At 43.1% G+C, this 14443-nt stretch overlaps 1 protein-coding gene across 2 annotated transcripts in view; it reads right to left on the bottom strand.

The window, feature by feature from the left end:
- The window catches only part of Galntl5 (UDP-N-acetyl-alpha-D-galactosamine:polypeptide N-acetylgalactosaminyltransferase-like 5), a 38858-nt gene that overhangs the window by 21001 nt on the left and 3414 nt on the right, over positions 1-14443 (bottom strand). For both annotated transcript variants that reach the window (XR_389751.1, NM_026449.3), the window contains exons 2-5: positions 13000-13223; positions 9350-9467; positions 3845-4011; positions 763-885 (exon numbers count right to left, since the gene is read on the bottom strand). Coding sequence is in view for 1 of the 2 variants with exons in the window: in NM_026449.3 (NP_080725.2) it covers positions 763-885; positions 3845-4011; positions 9350-9467; positions 13000-13192 (601 nt within the window). In the remaining variant the exon portion in view is untranslated. The remainder of the gene's footprint in view (positions 1-762; positions 886-3844; positions 4012-9349; positions 9468-12999; positions 13224-14443) is intronic.

The following is a 14443-nucleotide window of genomic DNA, read 5'->3' as shown; positions in this document are numbered from 1 at the left end:
TGATAACTTTACTGACTCCTGGCATGAGGACTAGATCATGCTGTGTGGAAGCCATCTATCCTTGGCAACACTTAACAGCAAGACGTTCTCTTTGTTTTCTGGAATGGAAGGCAGTTGGGGGTTCCATTGCTGTCAATGGGCTGATGCTATAGCCTCCCCAATAAAGCTTTTGTGAAGGACCCTCCATGGAGCCTATCTTGATATCTTTTAAAATCCATCTCAAACTCCATTTTGGAGTCTCCTTAGAGACACTCAGTTGGTGACGGGACTGGTGCCATGGCCTTGGTAAAAGGCTGCCTTCCATATGAAATGATAGTTTGGATAAGAATATTTTGGAGGCAATGGAAGATTAAAGATTTAAGCCTGCTGTGACGTGAAGGTCTCCAAGATTGTTCCTATGCAGGAAGGACGAGGCCCCATGTCATGATGGTTGTAGCTTGAATATGAGATCTCTACAGGCGTTTGTGGTGGAACACCTGGGCCCCATTGGTGGTACAGTGTGGGAAAGTTATGGAACCGTTAAGAGGTGCAGCCTTGCTGGAGAAAATGAGGCACTGGGTTGCTCCTTGAAGTTTTATAGCTCAGCCCACTTCCTTTTCATCCTTTGTTTCCTGCCTGCAGACACAGGTGCCCAATCATCTTCTGCTCCTACTACCATGTCTTCCTTGCAAAGATAGGCTGTGTACCCTCATACAGTGAGCCACATGAACCCATTTCCTGATTAGTGATGGCAACAACCCTAGCTTAAGAGAACATCCATACCTGAAGCCCGGGAGGCGCCAATCATCTTTGATCTGATAAGACCCTCTCTCTTTTTGTTTCTTATTAATTTAACTTTTCCACGAAAAATTTCCAGATAATAGTCCAGTTTGTCCTTCAAATCATCTGAAAAAAATAGTTGATAGTTGGCAATTTATAAACTGCATCTATAGAAATTCAAATCATTATCATTATGACCAATTTCCAAAATAATACAAAACAAAAAAACCAAAACACTAACTATTGCATATATTTTAATGTGCCCCTAGTTACAAGAAGAGTGGTTCAAAAACTGCACAATTTTTATGCTTCTGGTGACATATCATTGTTTTACTAAGTAATTGTTAAAATTTGGTAGAAAAAATATAGGTTATAAGGCTTTTGGCTTAACTTGGTTTACTACTCACTACACAAGTTGTACTGTGATCAACTTTGCTTCTAATTGTGTAGTGGCTTGAAGGTAAGTTATGAAACCAATTGAGTCCAAGAACCCCCTCCCCCCACTCCTTCAAGCTGAGGAAGCCCACTGGCACTCTAGGCATGTCCAGGAAAGACAGGCTTCAGTTTCAATTTTGTTATACAACTCATGATAAAGTCAATCTGAATTGAAATCAGGAAGATATTGATCCTGAGTTCCATCGTGTCGTGTGTTTGAGGCTCTACATGAGCCCAAGGCTAAGGTCAAGAAGTGGTAAGGATGGCTGGTCTGATAGCGCAGTCAGATATATATGTGTATGTATGTATATATATATATATATATATATATATATATATATATATATATATATAGGTCAATAGATATAATGGACTGAGTGTTTGTGTCCATCAGCCCCAAATGCATGTATCAAATCCACCCATGTGATAGTACCTTGGAGTAGGGTCTATGGCAGTGTTAGATTGTGAGGATGAAGTCCCTGTGAGTGGGCTCATAGGAAGAAGCTTAAGGGCTCTCTTGATCAAAGGAAGATGGAGAAACCAGGAAAAAAATGCCCTTACCAACAGCCTGGTCTGCTTGGCACCTTGGTGTCAGGTCAGTGCTTGTTGCTCAAGACAAGGGACCAACATGTCTCCAGACTCTTGATGCTGTGCTGAAAGGCTGGCAGATGTGGTCACTCCTAGAACTGTGTGCCCACTATAGGATTTGTGAACTTCTGAGAAAGGAAGCACGACTCCTCTGGCCAGGAGGTACCTTTGCACCCTGCACCCAACTTGAATGAGATTTCCTGTCCAGTAAGCTACAGGCATCTCAGCTCTATGAGCAGATAAGGCAGTGTGGGTGAAGGAAGAAGACCCCACTCGTGTACAAGACTCAGTGGAGATGACCCCTATGGAAATGTTATATGGTAGGCACATGGCCAATATCATATAACTTCCAAACAGTAGCATGGCCTTGGGTTACACACAGAGCAACCTCGTCACTCCCAAAGGGTGGCCAGCCTGGAATGTATTTTCTTCTCAGCATATCTTTTTCAAGTTCATCATGGACTAATTTCCCAGTAGGTTAGATGACTTTGAAGGCCTGAAATCATGACAGAGTTGGGGTCAATCTACCCAATATTGACATGAAAATCCTAGCACTCTTGCTTGCCTAAGGTAAACGGAAAACCAATGTAAAAGTCTAAGCCGGGTAACAAGACTGATATTTTAGTGTCATCATTCTATCTTAAAAGTAAGCACAGAGGAACCAGCACATACGTGCAGTTGGTCCTTTCCCTGTGTCAAGCTCTTAACTTGTTCTCCCCTTCCTTCCTTCCTTCCTTCCTTCTTTCCTTCCTTCCTTCCTTCCTTCCTTCCTTCCTTCCTTCCTTCCTTCCTTTCTTTCTTTCTTTTTTTTGAGGCAGGGTTTCTCTATATAGCCCTGGCTGTCCTGGAACTCACTTTGTAGACCAGGCTGGCCTCAAACTCAGAAATCTGCCTGCTTCTGCCTCCCGAATGCTGGGATTAAAGGTGTGCACCACCACGCCTGGCTCACTTCCTTTCTTTTCTTCCTTTCTTCTTTTTTCCCTTCTTTTCTTTCTTCCTTTCTTTTCTTTCTTCCTTTCTTTTCCTTCCTTCCTTCCTTTCTTTCTTTCTTTCTTTCTTTCTTTCTTTCTTTCTTTCTTTCTTTCTTTCTTTCTTTCTTTCTTCCTTTCTTCCTTTCTAAACAGGATTCCCAAGTAGCTCAGATTGGCTTTGAACTTGTTTTGTTTTTTGGTTTTTGGTTTTCGAGACAGGGTTCCTCTGTGTAGCCTTGAATGTCCTGGAATTCACTCTGTAGACCAGGCTGGCCTCGAACTCAGAAATCCACCTGCCTCTGCCTCCCAAGTGCTGGTATTAAAGGTGTGCACCACCACGCCCGGCTTTGAACTTGTTTTATAACCAAGGATAACCTTTTACTTTCCTGGTGCTGGGATTGCAGGTATACACCACACCCAGTTTATGTAGAGTTGAAGATTTAATCCAAGGCTCTATGCATGCTCAGCCAACACTCTACCAATGGTGCTTCATTCCCAGCCTTAGCTCCCCATGTTCTTGGACAAAATTCCAAAAATGCCTTTCACGAGTAGCCCCCTTTAAATAATTCCGGCCTTGTGCCTTTCCCTGCATCCTTCCAAGCCTACATTCATGCATAAACCTCACACTATGCAGAAGTGTTCCATGCTCATCCTGTTTCTTCTCATCTTGGACCTTTAAGGTGCCATTTCTTTAGAACTTATTTCCTTCCTCTCCATCTGGGAAACCCCAAATCATCTGTACCTCTTCCATTTATATGGCACTTCTTTCTGAAATAATCCCTAAAGCCAAGGCTAGCCCCTGTGCTGAACCCATAGACCCATCATGACAAGGTCTGGGTCAGTCTTACGTACCACATACATCAGGGATAGCAAGAAACATCTGTATAAAACATACCAGTGCCAAGGCATGCATGGTGAACCACACTCAGGAATTCAGCACTTTGAAGGTGGAGGCAAGAGGACCAGGAATTCAAAGAGAGGCTACTCTGGGCTACATGGGAGCAGTTCCCCGAACAAAACCAAATGTCAAGTATCACTAGAGAATAATGTTGCTTTCCAGACAGACAGACAGACAGACAGTGTCTGCTCACCAAATTCACTCATGTCATCCACCAGAATGATCTCCTCCAGGAGATGCTGCGGACTGAGGTTCACCACACTCGACACTGCCCGGAGCAAGGTGTTAAATTCTTCATTATAGAAGCATATGATGATGCTGGCAGTGGGTAGATTGAATGGGTAGTGTTTCTGCTGACATCTGCAAGAAAAATAGGGAGAGAGTTAGTCATCCCAAAGCTTCAAGTGTTCTGAGCCTTCTTCAAATGCCAACCCTTACTTTTGCTTTCTTTACTTTAGGGAACTAATTAGGATAGTACAATGACGGGGCAGTTAAAAGTACAAAATTAACAAGCAAAATGGTCTTACATTAAAAAAAAACCCTATTTTCATTTATGTGCATTTGTCTGCACCTATGTGCATACAAGTATCTGTAGAGGCCAGAAGAGAGCATCAGATACCCTGGAGATAAAGTTAGAGGCAGTTGTGAGCTGCCTGAGTGGGTCCTGGAAATCAAACTCTGGTCCTGTGAAAGAGTAATAAGCACTCTTAACAACTGAGCCATCTCTCTAGCCTGTCCTTAAATTCTCCATTTTTTATTCTTTATTTATTTTGTTCTATGTGTGGGAAAGTGGGTACATGCACGTGACATGGTGGGTGTATAGTGGAGGAAGGGCTGGAGTCCGTTCTCTCCTTCCACCACGTGGGCTTTAGTCTCACGTGGAGAGCAATATTGGGTGTGCACATCCCACCTTGGTGGCCCCACTTAAATTCTAACACTATTCTCACACCTTGAAATTATTTTCCCCTTTATAATTACTTTCTTGACATCCCATCTTCATAATCTTGGGTATACTTTAAAGATTGCATAAAACAATGATTATAGCCATATATTGGTGTCTGTTATAAATAGTGGCAGTCTCAATTCATGGAAAGATAACTTCAAAGTAAATTCCCTGTGCTGTACTCCTTGCTATGCTTTGGGGGCTTGACTAAGAATTGTAGAAGAATTAGTGGACCACAAATCCTCTAAGTACTGGCAAAAGGTCGAATTATTGTGTTCACACAAGTGAAAAACAGAAGGTGAGATGTAGGATATTATTGTTTGGAGCTAACCTCAGCAAAATAGAAGGGAGTATACTGTAAGGTGACCAGAGTATCCCCAAAGACTAGTTATAGGAAGACAGCTGGGATCTCAAGGAAATAATAGAGTGACAGGGCAGAGGCCCCCTGACCTGCTCTGTCACTATAGCAACAGTGATTGAGGTAATGACTAACAGTATCTCCAGCCTCCTTCCAGGTTGTGAGCTCACTCAGTTCAGAACTGGCATATAGTAACTCTTCTATATAAGACTCTACCTGCAACAGGCTTGTTTATATTTTCTTAATGCCACAGACTGGGAAGTGTGATGGCTATCAGCCTATTTTTAGGATTTTGTTTTTGTTTTTTAAACATATCTTAAGTGTCTTAAATAGCCTAGGCTGACCTGGATATCTAAGTAGGTAGCCAAGACTGGCTTGGAACTTGCTGTGTTGTTGACCAGGCTGGTCTTGAACTCACAGAGATCTTCCTTCCACTGCTTCTTGAGTGCTGAGATTAAAGGTGTGTAAAACCACACCTGCCCAGCATCCAAGGATAAATCAGAAGGATGTTCTTCTCTTCGTCTACAGAAATTACCAGGGAAAAATTCATTGGCTCGTATTGGTGCCATGGCTACTCTGGAGGTAATTAACTAAGGCCAGACAAGTGAGGTGTAAAAAAAAAAATTCTCACTGCAATTATGCAAAGAGGAAATTTTCCTGGACAATTCCAGGATAGCGGGGACTGGGCAGGTGAGCCAGGAGGACTCTCAGTGTGTGTACCTGTGGATAAACATGAATTGAAGGCACCTTGAAAGTTGATGGTTTATCCTGACCAACATTGTTAGACTTCTGGATGGTACTACAGTGTGTTCAGCTGATGAGTGAAACCTGGCACCATGGTCAAAGGAATAGAAACCATGGGAGGTGAAAACCAAGCAAAACCTGAACAGTTTGAGGGGTTAGGCAAGCATACAGACTGCACGCAAGTGGACATGACCCAAGAGCTCAGCAATAGAGGCTGGATAAATAAGTGGGATGGCATCAAACTGAAATCCTTTTGTGACAAAAGAAATCATCAAAAGGAAGAGATAATGTTCAAAAAAAGCAAAAAAGGTTTGCAAACTGTACATCTGACTAGGGAAGGAAAGCCAGATTGCTTACCACTAAAGCCAAAAATTAGGAGGGGCCAAGGCTATAACTCAGTTAATAGCGTGCTTATTTAGCCATGGGTTAGATCTCAGCACCACATAAAACTATATAGTGGTATACACTTGAAAACTGGACGCAGGCGAATGAGAAGTTAAAAACCATCTCTGGTTACATAATGAGTCCAAGACAAGCCTGGAATATATAAGGCCCTGTGTTAAAAAAGAAAACAAGCCTAGTAGACCTTTTAAAAAAAAGACAAGTAGTCAATAGGTATATGAAAATATTCAATAAAATAATATATTCAAAAACACTAATCAGAGAAATGCAAATTAAAATATTGATGAGATTCCAACTCATATCTGTTAAAATAGCCATTATCAAAACAATGAGAATGTGGAAGAAGATTAGCACACCCATTGTGGAGGACAACATGAACCCAACAACTATGCCCTTAGATATACACTCAGGTATAAGTCCTGTAGAAGAGATGTCTGCTGTTGAAGCATTATCCCAGTTGATATGGAACCAACCAAAGTGCCAGTCAGTAGGTGAATGAATAAAGTATATACATACAATTTTAACCTTAAAAACTCAGGAGCAGGTGAGCAAAGAGATGTGGTGACTGGGCAAAGAGATGTGGTGGTTTGAATAGGTTTTTCTCCCATAGATCCAATGTTTGGCCTTAGGAAGTGGCACTATTAGGATGTGTCACTTATTAGAAAAGGTGTGGCCTTGTTGGAGGAAGTACATCCCTTTGAGGTCTCCTGTGCTCAGGCTCCACCCAGTGCAGATGGTAGTTTCCTCCAGCACCATGTCTTCCTGCACACTGCCGTGCTTCCCACCATGATAATGATGGACTGAGCCTCTGAAACTGTAAGGCAGCCCCAACTAAATGCTTTCCTTTATAAGAGTTGCCTTGGTCATATAGACTTTTCATAGCAATAAAACCCTAACTAAGACATGGGGCGTGTGATCTGAGTTGATCCCTAGGCCCCCACATAGTGAAAGAGAACCAACTATTCTTACAAGTTGTCCTCTGACCTCCATACCAACCGGTGGCATGTGCATATGTATACCTGCACACACATACAAATTAAGAAAATACAAAATTATAAGATAGGAAATTCAGTTATATACCACAATTGAATGGATATAGAGGAGATGAAATAAAAGAAAATAATACAGGAGGGAGAGTTAGTCTTCCTCAGGGACACGTACACCAAATGGTTGTCCAATCCCAAGTGGTCAATCAGTGGGTATGGTAGCACATGCCTTTAATCTCAGCACTCCAGGGGCAGGTGCATCTCTGAGTTCAAGACCAGCCTGGCCTATGGAGTGAGTTCCAGGACAACCAAGCTTAGGCAGTGAAGGAAACCATTGAAAACAGAAAGCTGATGAAGATGTAATTGAACAAGGGGGTCATGCTCCAGCCCCAGCAGGCAGCAAACTTGGCAGCTTTGACCATGTGGTTCTGGCTTTAGAGTCAACTTTTTTTTATTAGGTATTTTCCTCAATTACATTTAGAATGCTATCCCAAAAGTCCCCCATACCCTCCCCCCTCCCACTCCCCTGCCCACCCACTCCCACTTTTTGGCCCTGGCGTTCCCCTCTACTGGGGCATATAAAGTTTGCAAGTCCAATGGGCCTCTCTTTCCAGTGATGGCCAACTAGGCCATCTTTTGATACATATGCAGCTAGAGTCAAGAGCTCCGGGGTACTGGTTAGTTCATAATGTTGTTCCACCTATAGGGTTGCAGATCCCTTTAGCTCCTTGGGTAATTTCTCTAGCTCCTCCATTGGGGGCCCTGTGATCCATCCAATAGCTGACTGTGAGCATCCACTTATGTGTTTGCTAGGCCCCGGCGTAGTCTCACTAGAGACAGCTATATCTGGGTCCTATCATCACAATCTTGCTAGTGTATGAAATGGTGTCAGCGTTTGGAGGCTGATTATGGGATGGATCCCTGGATATGGCAGTCTAGAGATGGTCCATCCTTTTGTCTTAGCTCCAAACGTTGTCTCTGTAACTCCTTTCCATGGGTGTTTTGTTCCCAATTCTAAGAAGAGGCGGTGTCCACACTTTGGTCTTCATTCTTCTTGAGATTCATGTGTTTTGCAAATTGTAACTTATATCTTGGGTATTCTAAGTTAACTTTTTTTTTCTAACATGTAATTGTGTGATGGAAGAAAGGAAGCAAGACAGTTGATTCTTTTTAGATCAGATTTAGGGGGAAATAATAGCACGGAGAGAAATTCACAGCTTACTGAAATTAAAATCTTGGTCTTCGTGGTAGTTAAATCTTAACTTTATTTAAAGATTGTCCTCCAAATTAAAGTTACACCATGTTTACAGTTTGAACAAATTTAAATTTATTCTTTGTATTTTTAATTTGAGTGGGGGAGGGGAGACATGTAGTTGAGGATGACCCTGAACTTCTGATGCTGCCTCCACCTCTAAGCACTGCTGGACGCAAAGCCTGGCCCTGTGTGTAACAGGCTACAGTCCAAGCCCATTGTTTTCCTCTGAGTCAGTTACACTGTTTCATTATGTGCAAATACTCCATCTCTTCAGTGCGCCCCATCATGAATGATGTCTGTGTTGCACAATATCACAAAATCTGGCAGTCTACTTTATTGTCATGGAATGTGTCATTACTAGAAAGTGTAGGTTTTCCTTAGCTTGAACATTTTTCTTTTAGCTAATCAAAATTGATATTTTTTTTCCAAGAAATTATTGGAACCTAAATGATATCTAAAGGGCATCAACAAACATAATCTGAACAGATGAGCCTCAAGAACACTGCGTAAAATGAAATAAGACAGTCCTCCACTTTTTGTATGCTTTTACTAATCGGAAGCCTCTGGGGTGGTCAAATTCACAGTCACTGGAAGTAGATTGGGTGTTGCTAGGGCTGGGGAAGGGAGGGGCATAAAGTTTCCATTCAGGCAGTGCTGTGGTTGCTCACAACTGTGGCTGTGCTTAATTGTGTGCTAGAAAATCGCTAGCATAGCAATCTTACGTGCATTTTCCACAATTAACATTAACACAGATAACTGAAGACACAAGGAAAGTGGAGCAGACTGTGAAGAAAAAGACAGGTAGAGATCCAAAGCACTGTCTGTTGGGAGTGTGAATGCTTTGGACAGAACTGAGGAAAAATCCTCAAGGGATTTATTTAGCTCCTCGAAACCTCATGATCATATTCAGCCAATAAGTAAGGTGGTCTTTACACCATCATCAGAATCTTAACATTGCCCAACTTAAAGACTTAAGAAGAGGTTAAAGTCTGATTAGTGGAAGGACATACATTTTATCCCTGGAATCTGGCACCTCTCTCTCGATGCCCAGTCTTCTACTCATGATGGCATTTAATCCATATCGCCTCAATCCTTGGATAAGTTCTGGATCTGAAAAGTTAACCTCATCTGCAAGAAAAGGAAAATTGAGTCACATAAGTAAAAACTTAGTGCTGTTACGCAGATGCATTCTGAGTTTTTCTGAAACAGTTATTTTCTTGGTCTCTAAACTAACCCCAGATGACAAAGTTAAAGGTGAAAGCCCAAATCATTTACAGAAACCCAAGACTCTTTAGTAAAGTCTTGTCATTCATTTTAGATGAAAGAAAGACACGGAGCCCTGCATTTAGTTACTTAGCCTGCTGCTATGCTAAACACTCCCACAAAAGCAACATAAGTAGTGAGAGTTCTTTTGACCCCAGGTTTTAGAAGGCCATTATGGAGGGAAACACTGTAGCAAGTGCCTTAAGTGCTTAGATACTTTGTGTCTGCAGTCAGTGCATAAAAAGCAAAGTGCTCAGCTCATTTGCTTCCTCCTCCTTATGCAATCCAGGGAATGGTATCACACATACATTTACATATATATATATATATATATATATATATGCATACATACTACATACATGCATACATACATACAAATATATGTGTGTGTATATATACATATAAATACATACATACATGCATGCATGCATGCATGCATTTGTGCATTCATACATACCTGCCACACATGAACTACAGAGGCCTCTGACCGGCCGAAACACAAATAGTCACAGATAAGATATTATCAGCAAACCTCCAAGATAATAAACTCATTCTCACTAGCCCAAGAAAGTGCTGGGGGAAAGGCAGCCTAATGACAAAGCAGGACAAACCTTTGCTATACTTGCCCCAAGTCTTGGACTCTCACCTTCACCCTAAGGAAGCAAACAGCAGTATCCTTGCCCCACCTGCTGGTGTCAGTGGGACTAAGCAGAGCCTACTATTCCAATGTCAGCAGCAGGCGATGAGTGCTCTGAGATGGAGTGGATGCTGGGGTGGGCCAACTCAAAGCCCTGGATCTCACTGTGAGCATGGGTGGCAGCTGAGTTAGTCAGCCCCCCAATTCTTCTGCACCACACCACCAGGGCAAGCTCTCCAACACTGTCCAGGCTGGCTCCCCCAAAGCCACAATTGGCAAGGGCCAGGCAGCTCTCCCATTTTCATGTCCTCAGAGTCACTAGAGCCAGCTCTACTGTGCTGCCCAGTGAGGTGTGGGCCTGCTTTCCCAAGTACTACAGCTGGTAAGGGACAGGGCTCTCTCACTCTCATGACTGGATGTGAGGGAGATGTGGCTACATCTGTCACCCCACTGATTACCAGGGTTGATCACCTGCTTTGGCTAACCCGCCTCCCTCATCCTTCCACGTGTGCCCTTCTGGACTTTCCCTGAATAGAGGACGACCAGTCTTCAGTCAAGAGTACATGAGTAGATACATTCCCCTGCTAGAACCTCCCAACAAACTCTCAAGGGAGCTGAATTCTTATGCCACATGTCTACTACAAGATAGTATGCACATACACGGTAGGCAGGTGGGGCAGGGAGGGGCTTCTTTCGTGCAGTGGGCAGAACACACATGTCGGTTCCTTCTGATAGAGGGCCAACAGGACCAATGGGAACATTCCTGGATTCTGTTCTGTATGCCACACTTGGACTTAATATTGCTGAAGGGAATCAACACTAACATATTACTAGCTTACCATGTACATACTGCTTATGGTCTGTTTGTTCTGAGGCGATTCTGTTCTAGCCTAAATGCTCCTGAAGGAGTATAAGATTGATACCAGCATCAACTAACCACATCCATTGTTTTCTCAAACCCAGGCATCCACAGAATTCTCCAGTGCATGTGCAGGGGGCAGGGAGTGGTTGTGCAAGAGGTGACAATGAGAAACAGACATAAAGTCTCAAAAATGTGGTTAACCACCTCAACCAGAATGCCAAGACAGTATTCCAAATAGCTGACAGCCTCTGTCCCTTCCCCCACATGACCTGTGAGCTGGAGATGTAATGGAAGACAGACCTTTAGACTATTAATCCTCTTCCCTCTCAGATCACTGGAATAGCTTACAGCCTCTGTTCCCATCCCCCACATAATACATGGGCTGGAGATGTAATGGAAGACAGACCTTTAGACTACTAATCCTCTCCTCTCTCAGGTCACTGGTTTCTGAATAAAGTGAAGTTTTAAGATTCAGTTTTTGCCTTTGCTCACTGGCTTTTGTGAGTGACAGATGCTATCATCTGTCTGAGCGTACACTTGTACTGCTCCTTAGTGAAGAGGACCTGCTTGGAATCATGCTATGATACCTCTCAGTATCTTCAATGTCCGGGATCCAACAGAAAATGGCATACCAAGAACCAGGAACGTTCCAAATGGAATTTAAAAGGACAGCCGACAGATGCCAACACTGAGCTGAACCAGCTGGACCAAACTCACTAGGATGTTAAAGCAACCACCATGGCAGCACCAGAAGCAGACAGAGAAGGGAGAGCTCAGGCAAGGGACAGAGGTTGGAAAAATAAACGAAGGAAGTTAGAGGAGTGTAGAGTTAAGGTGACTATTAAGTAGTAATTGAACTACACAGAGGGCAGAGCCTGTGGACTTGAGACAAAATCAATAGGATTGGTGTGCGATGAACCACACAGGGATGAACTAGAAAAACAGGATTCTCAGCTAACTCTGTATTACAGGAGTTACAAGAGGAGAAGAGAGAAAACATGGGACAGAGATAACATTCGAGCGAGCAAGGTAGGATGCTGCAGAGGGCTGCTTGGTGTCTTACTCCCTACATGGGCTGTCAGCACTCTTGCAGAGCATCATAGAGCCCAGAGCACAGGTCTGACTTTTAAGCTTTTAATTATGTCTTTACTGTTCTCTTCATCTTTCGGGGCGCATTTGTTAGACCAGGTCATCCTGTGTAAGCATGGAGCACAAATCTTACAACAGTATTTGTGGGGGAGAGCAAATCCCAAGAGAATATTGTCACAGACTATCTACAGACAGGTTAAACTGTGCAATACCAGAACTGCCGAGCGATCGCATGCACAGGACACTTTTGAGGTTGGTAGGTGGAAAAGGGCAGGGGTTGGTTACATTCCTATTGCCCCTGTTGAAATTCATTTTTATGGAAGACAGAAAGCTGCCTGAAGCAAATATAGCAAACTACCTAAAAATAAGACCTATAGGGGGCTGGAGAGATGGCTCAGAGGTTAAGAGCACTGACTGAGGTCCAGAGGTCCTGAGTTCAATTCCCAGCAACCACATGGTGGCTCACAACCATCTGTAATGAGATCTGACGCCCTCTTCTGGAGTGTCTGAAGACAGCTAGTCTACTCACATATAATAAATAAGTACATCTTTGGGGAAAAAAACCCTTTAAAAAAAAAGAACTATAGGTAGTAAATGCATGTGTGTATACCCTACTGAGTTCCGGGTATCATATGTCCATACATGAGGTATTTTATAGTTTGAAAGTTAAATGACCTGAAGGAGATCATTCTCTTATTCTTCTAAATACTGAATTTCTGATGGTTTCCCTTGAAAGTGGTTAACAGAAACATCACAATTTGTCCCTGGATATAATTCAGATTTCCCAGGTTCATCTGCATCCGACTTACCATGAGTGACGTCCTCTGAGTGACGGGTTTGCTGGTGCGCATTTTTTCCGAGTGACCTCTTCTTTAGGAGTTCCTCCTTTTCATTCTCCAGCATGTCTTCTTGTTCAAGGTGCAAAAACAAAAGTAACATAGATGCCCAGAGCCCGATGGCCAGGAATCCACAGAATAAACCCTGAATTATGACACTTTTCATTGTGGGTTTCACATTTTTAAGTTCTAATTTCCTAGACAAGGTCAACATAAGAGTGCTGAATTAGATAATTCTGGATTTTCAATTTTCCACTTGGATTAAATTCTGTTTTCAATGTTTTAAAAACAATTATTTTGATACTTTTGAATTAAAAAAAATCATCTCTTCTTCTATCACGAAAATTCTTCACACATGTATAGGATCAACATCCAGCTAGGTTAGTATGAAACAGGCAGCATAATTTAAAGTCCTTGCCTTACCCCTTGAGCAAACAACTCAAAGAGAGGAGGAGACAAAACAAAGGTGCATTGCACCTCTTATCCATGCCCAGCCCACTTGGAGAGAGAGTATAAGCCTCAACTACGGAAAAGAGGAAAGCTAAGCATCCTTAAGGAACAGACTGGGGCCAGGAGCGCAAGTGAGTCTGTGCTTTGTTTCGGTGTGGTTTTGTTTCAAGCTAAGGTCTCATGTAGGCCAGGTTGACCTCAAACTCACTCACCAGCCAAGGCTGACGTAGAGCTGATGGCTTTTCTACTTCTACCTCCTGAGTGCTGAAATTATAGGGATAGGTTACCATGCCTGACTTTGAGAGGCACTGGGGGACAAATCCAGGGGTTTGTATATGTTAGGAAAATACTAACTGAGCCACATCTGCAGCCAAGGCACATGAGATTTGAACACATACTTTCATTCTTGGCCATATGCTCACAATTTGGAAGGAGAGAGGAGGTCGCGGCCTGGGTAGGAAGGGAGAGGATGGTGAAGCAGAAACTGGCTGAGTTGCTGCAGGAACAGAGCACTAGGAGTGCTAGGAGTGAGCCGGGCCGTGGCAAGGCTACCCATGTAATCAGAAAGAGTAGCTCTGTTCACTCCCAGAGCCCAGAAAGGCCCAGCCAGGGTAAGGTGGAGAACCACTGTTCTAGAGCTTCCCACAGAGGCTAGCTCCTCTGCAGATACCTTGAAGATGGCCTCATGGCCAAAGCTGCCTCAACACTCAGACTTTCCGCAGCTTGTTTGTCCTGCTTTCTATTTGGAATGCTGATATGGACGAAATCACAAATCTCCAGAATGATGTCAAAGCATCAACCAGCAACGTAATTGTAGTGTGACGAGCCTTTAGGGAGGTGACAAAGGTTAACTGAGCTCCAGGTTAAGCCTGATCCTGTGGAGCTGGTAACCTTATGAGAGAGTCAGGAACAATGCACAGAGAAAAGGACACGTGACAGTTTGTGGAAAGGGACTGTAAGTGAGTCA

Source organism: Mus musculus, chromosome 5, assembly GCF_000001635.26.
Source record: "Mus musculus strain C57BL/6J chromosome 5, GRCm38.p6 C57BL/6J".
NCBI classification, from domain to species: domain Eukaryota; kingdom Metazoa; phylum Chordata; class Mammalia; order Rodentia; family Muridae; genus Mus; species Mus musculus.
Note: the sequence above shows the minus strand (reverse complement) of the source record. Positions and strands in the feature narration are given on the sequence as shown.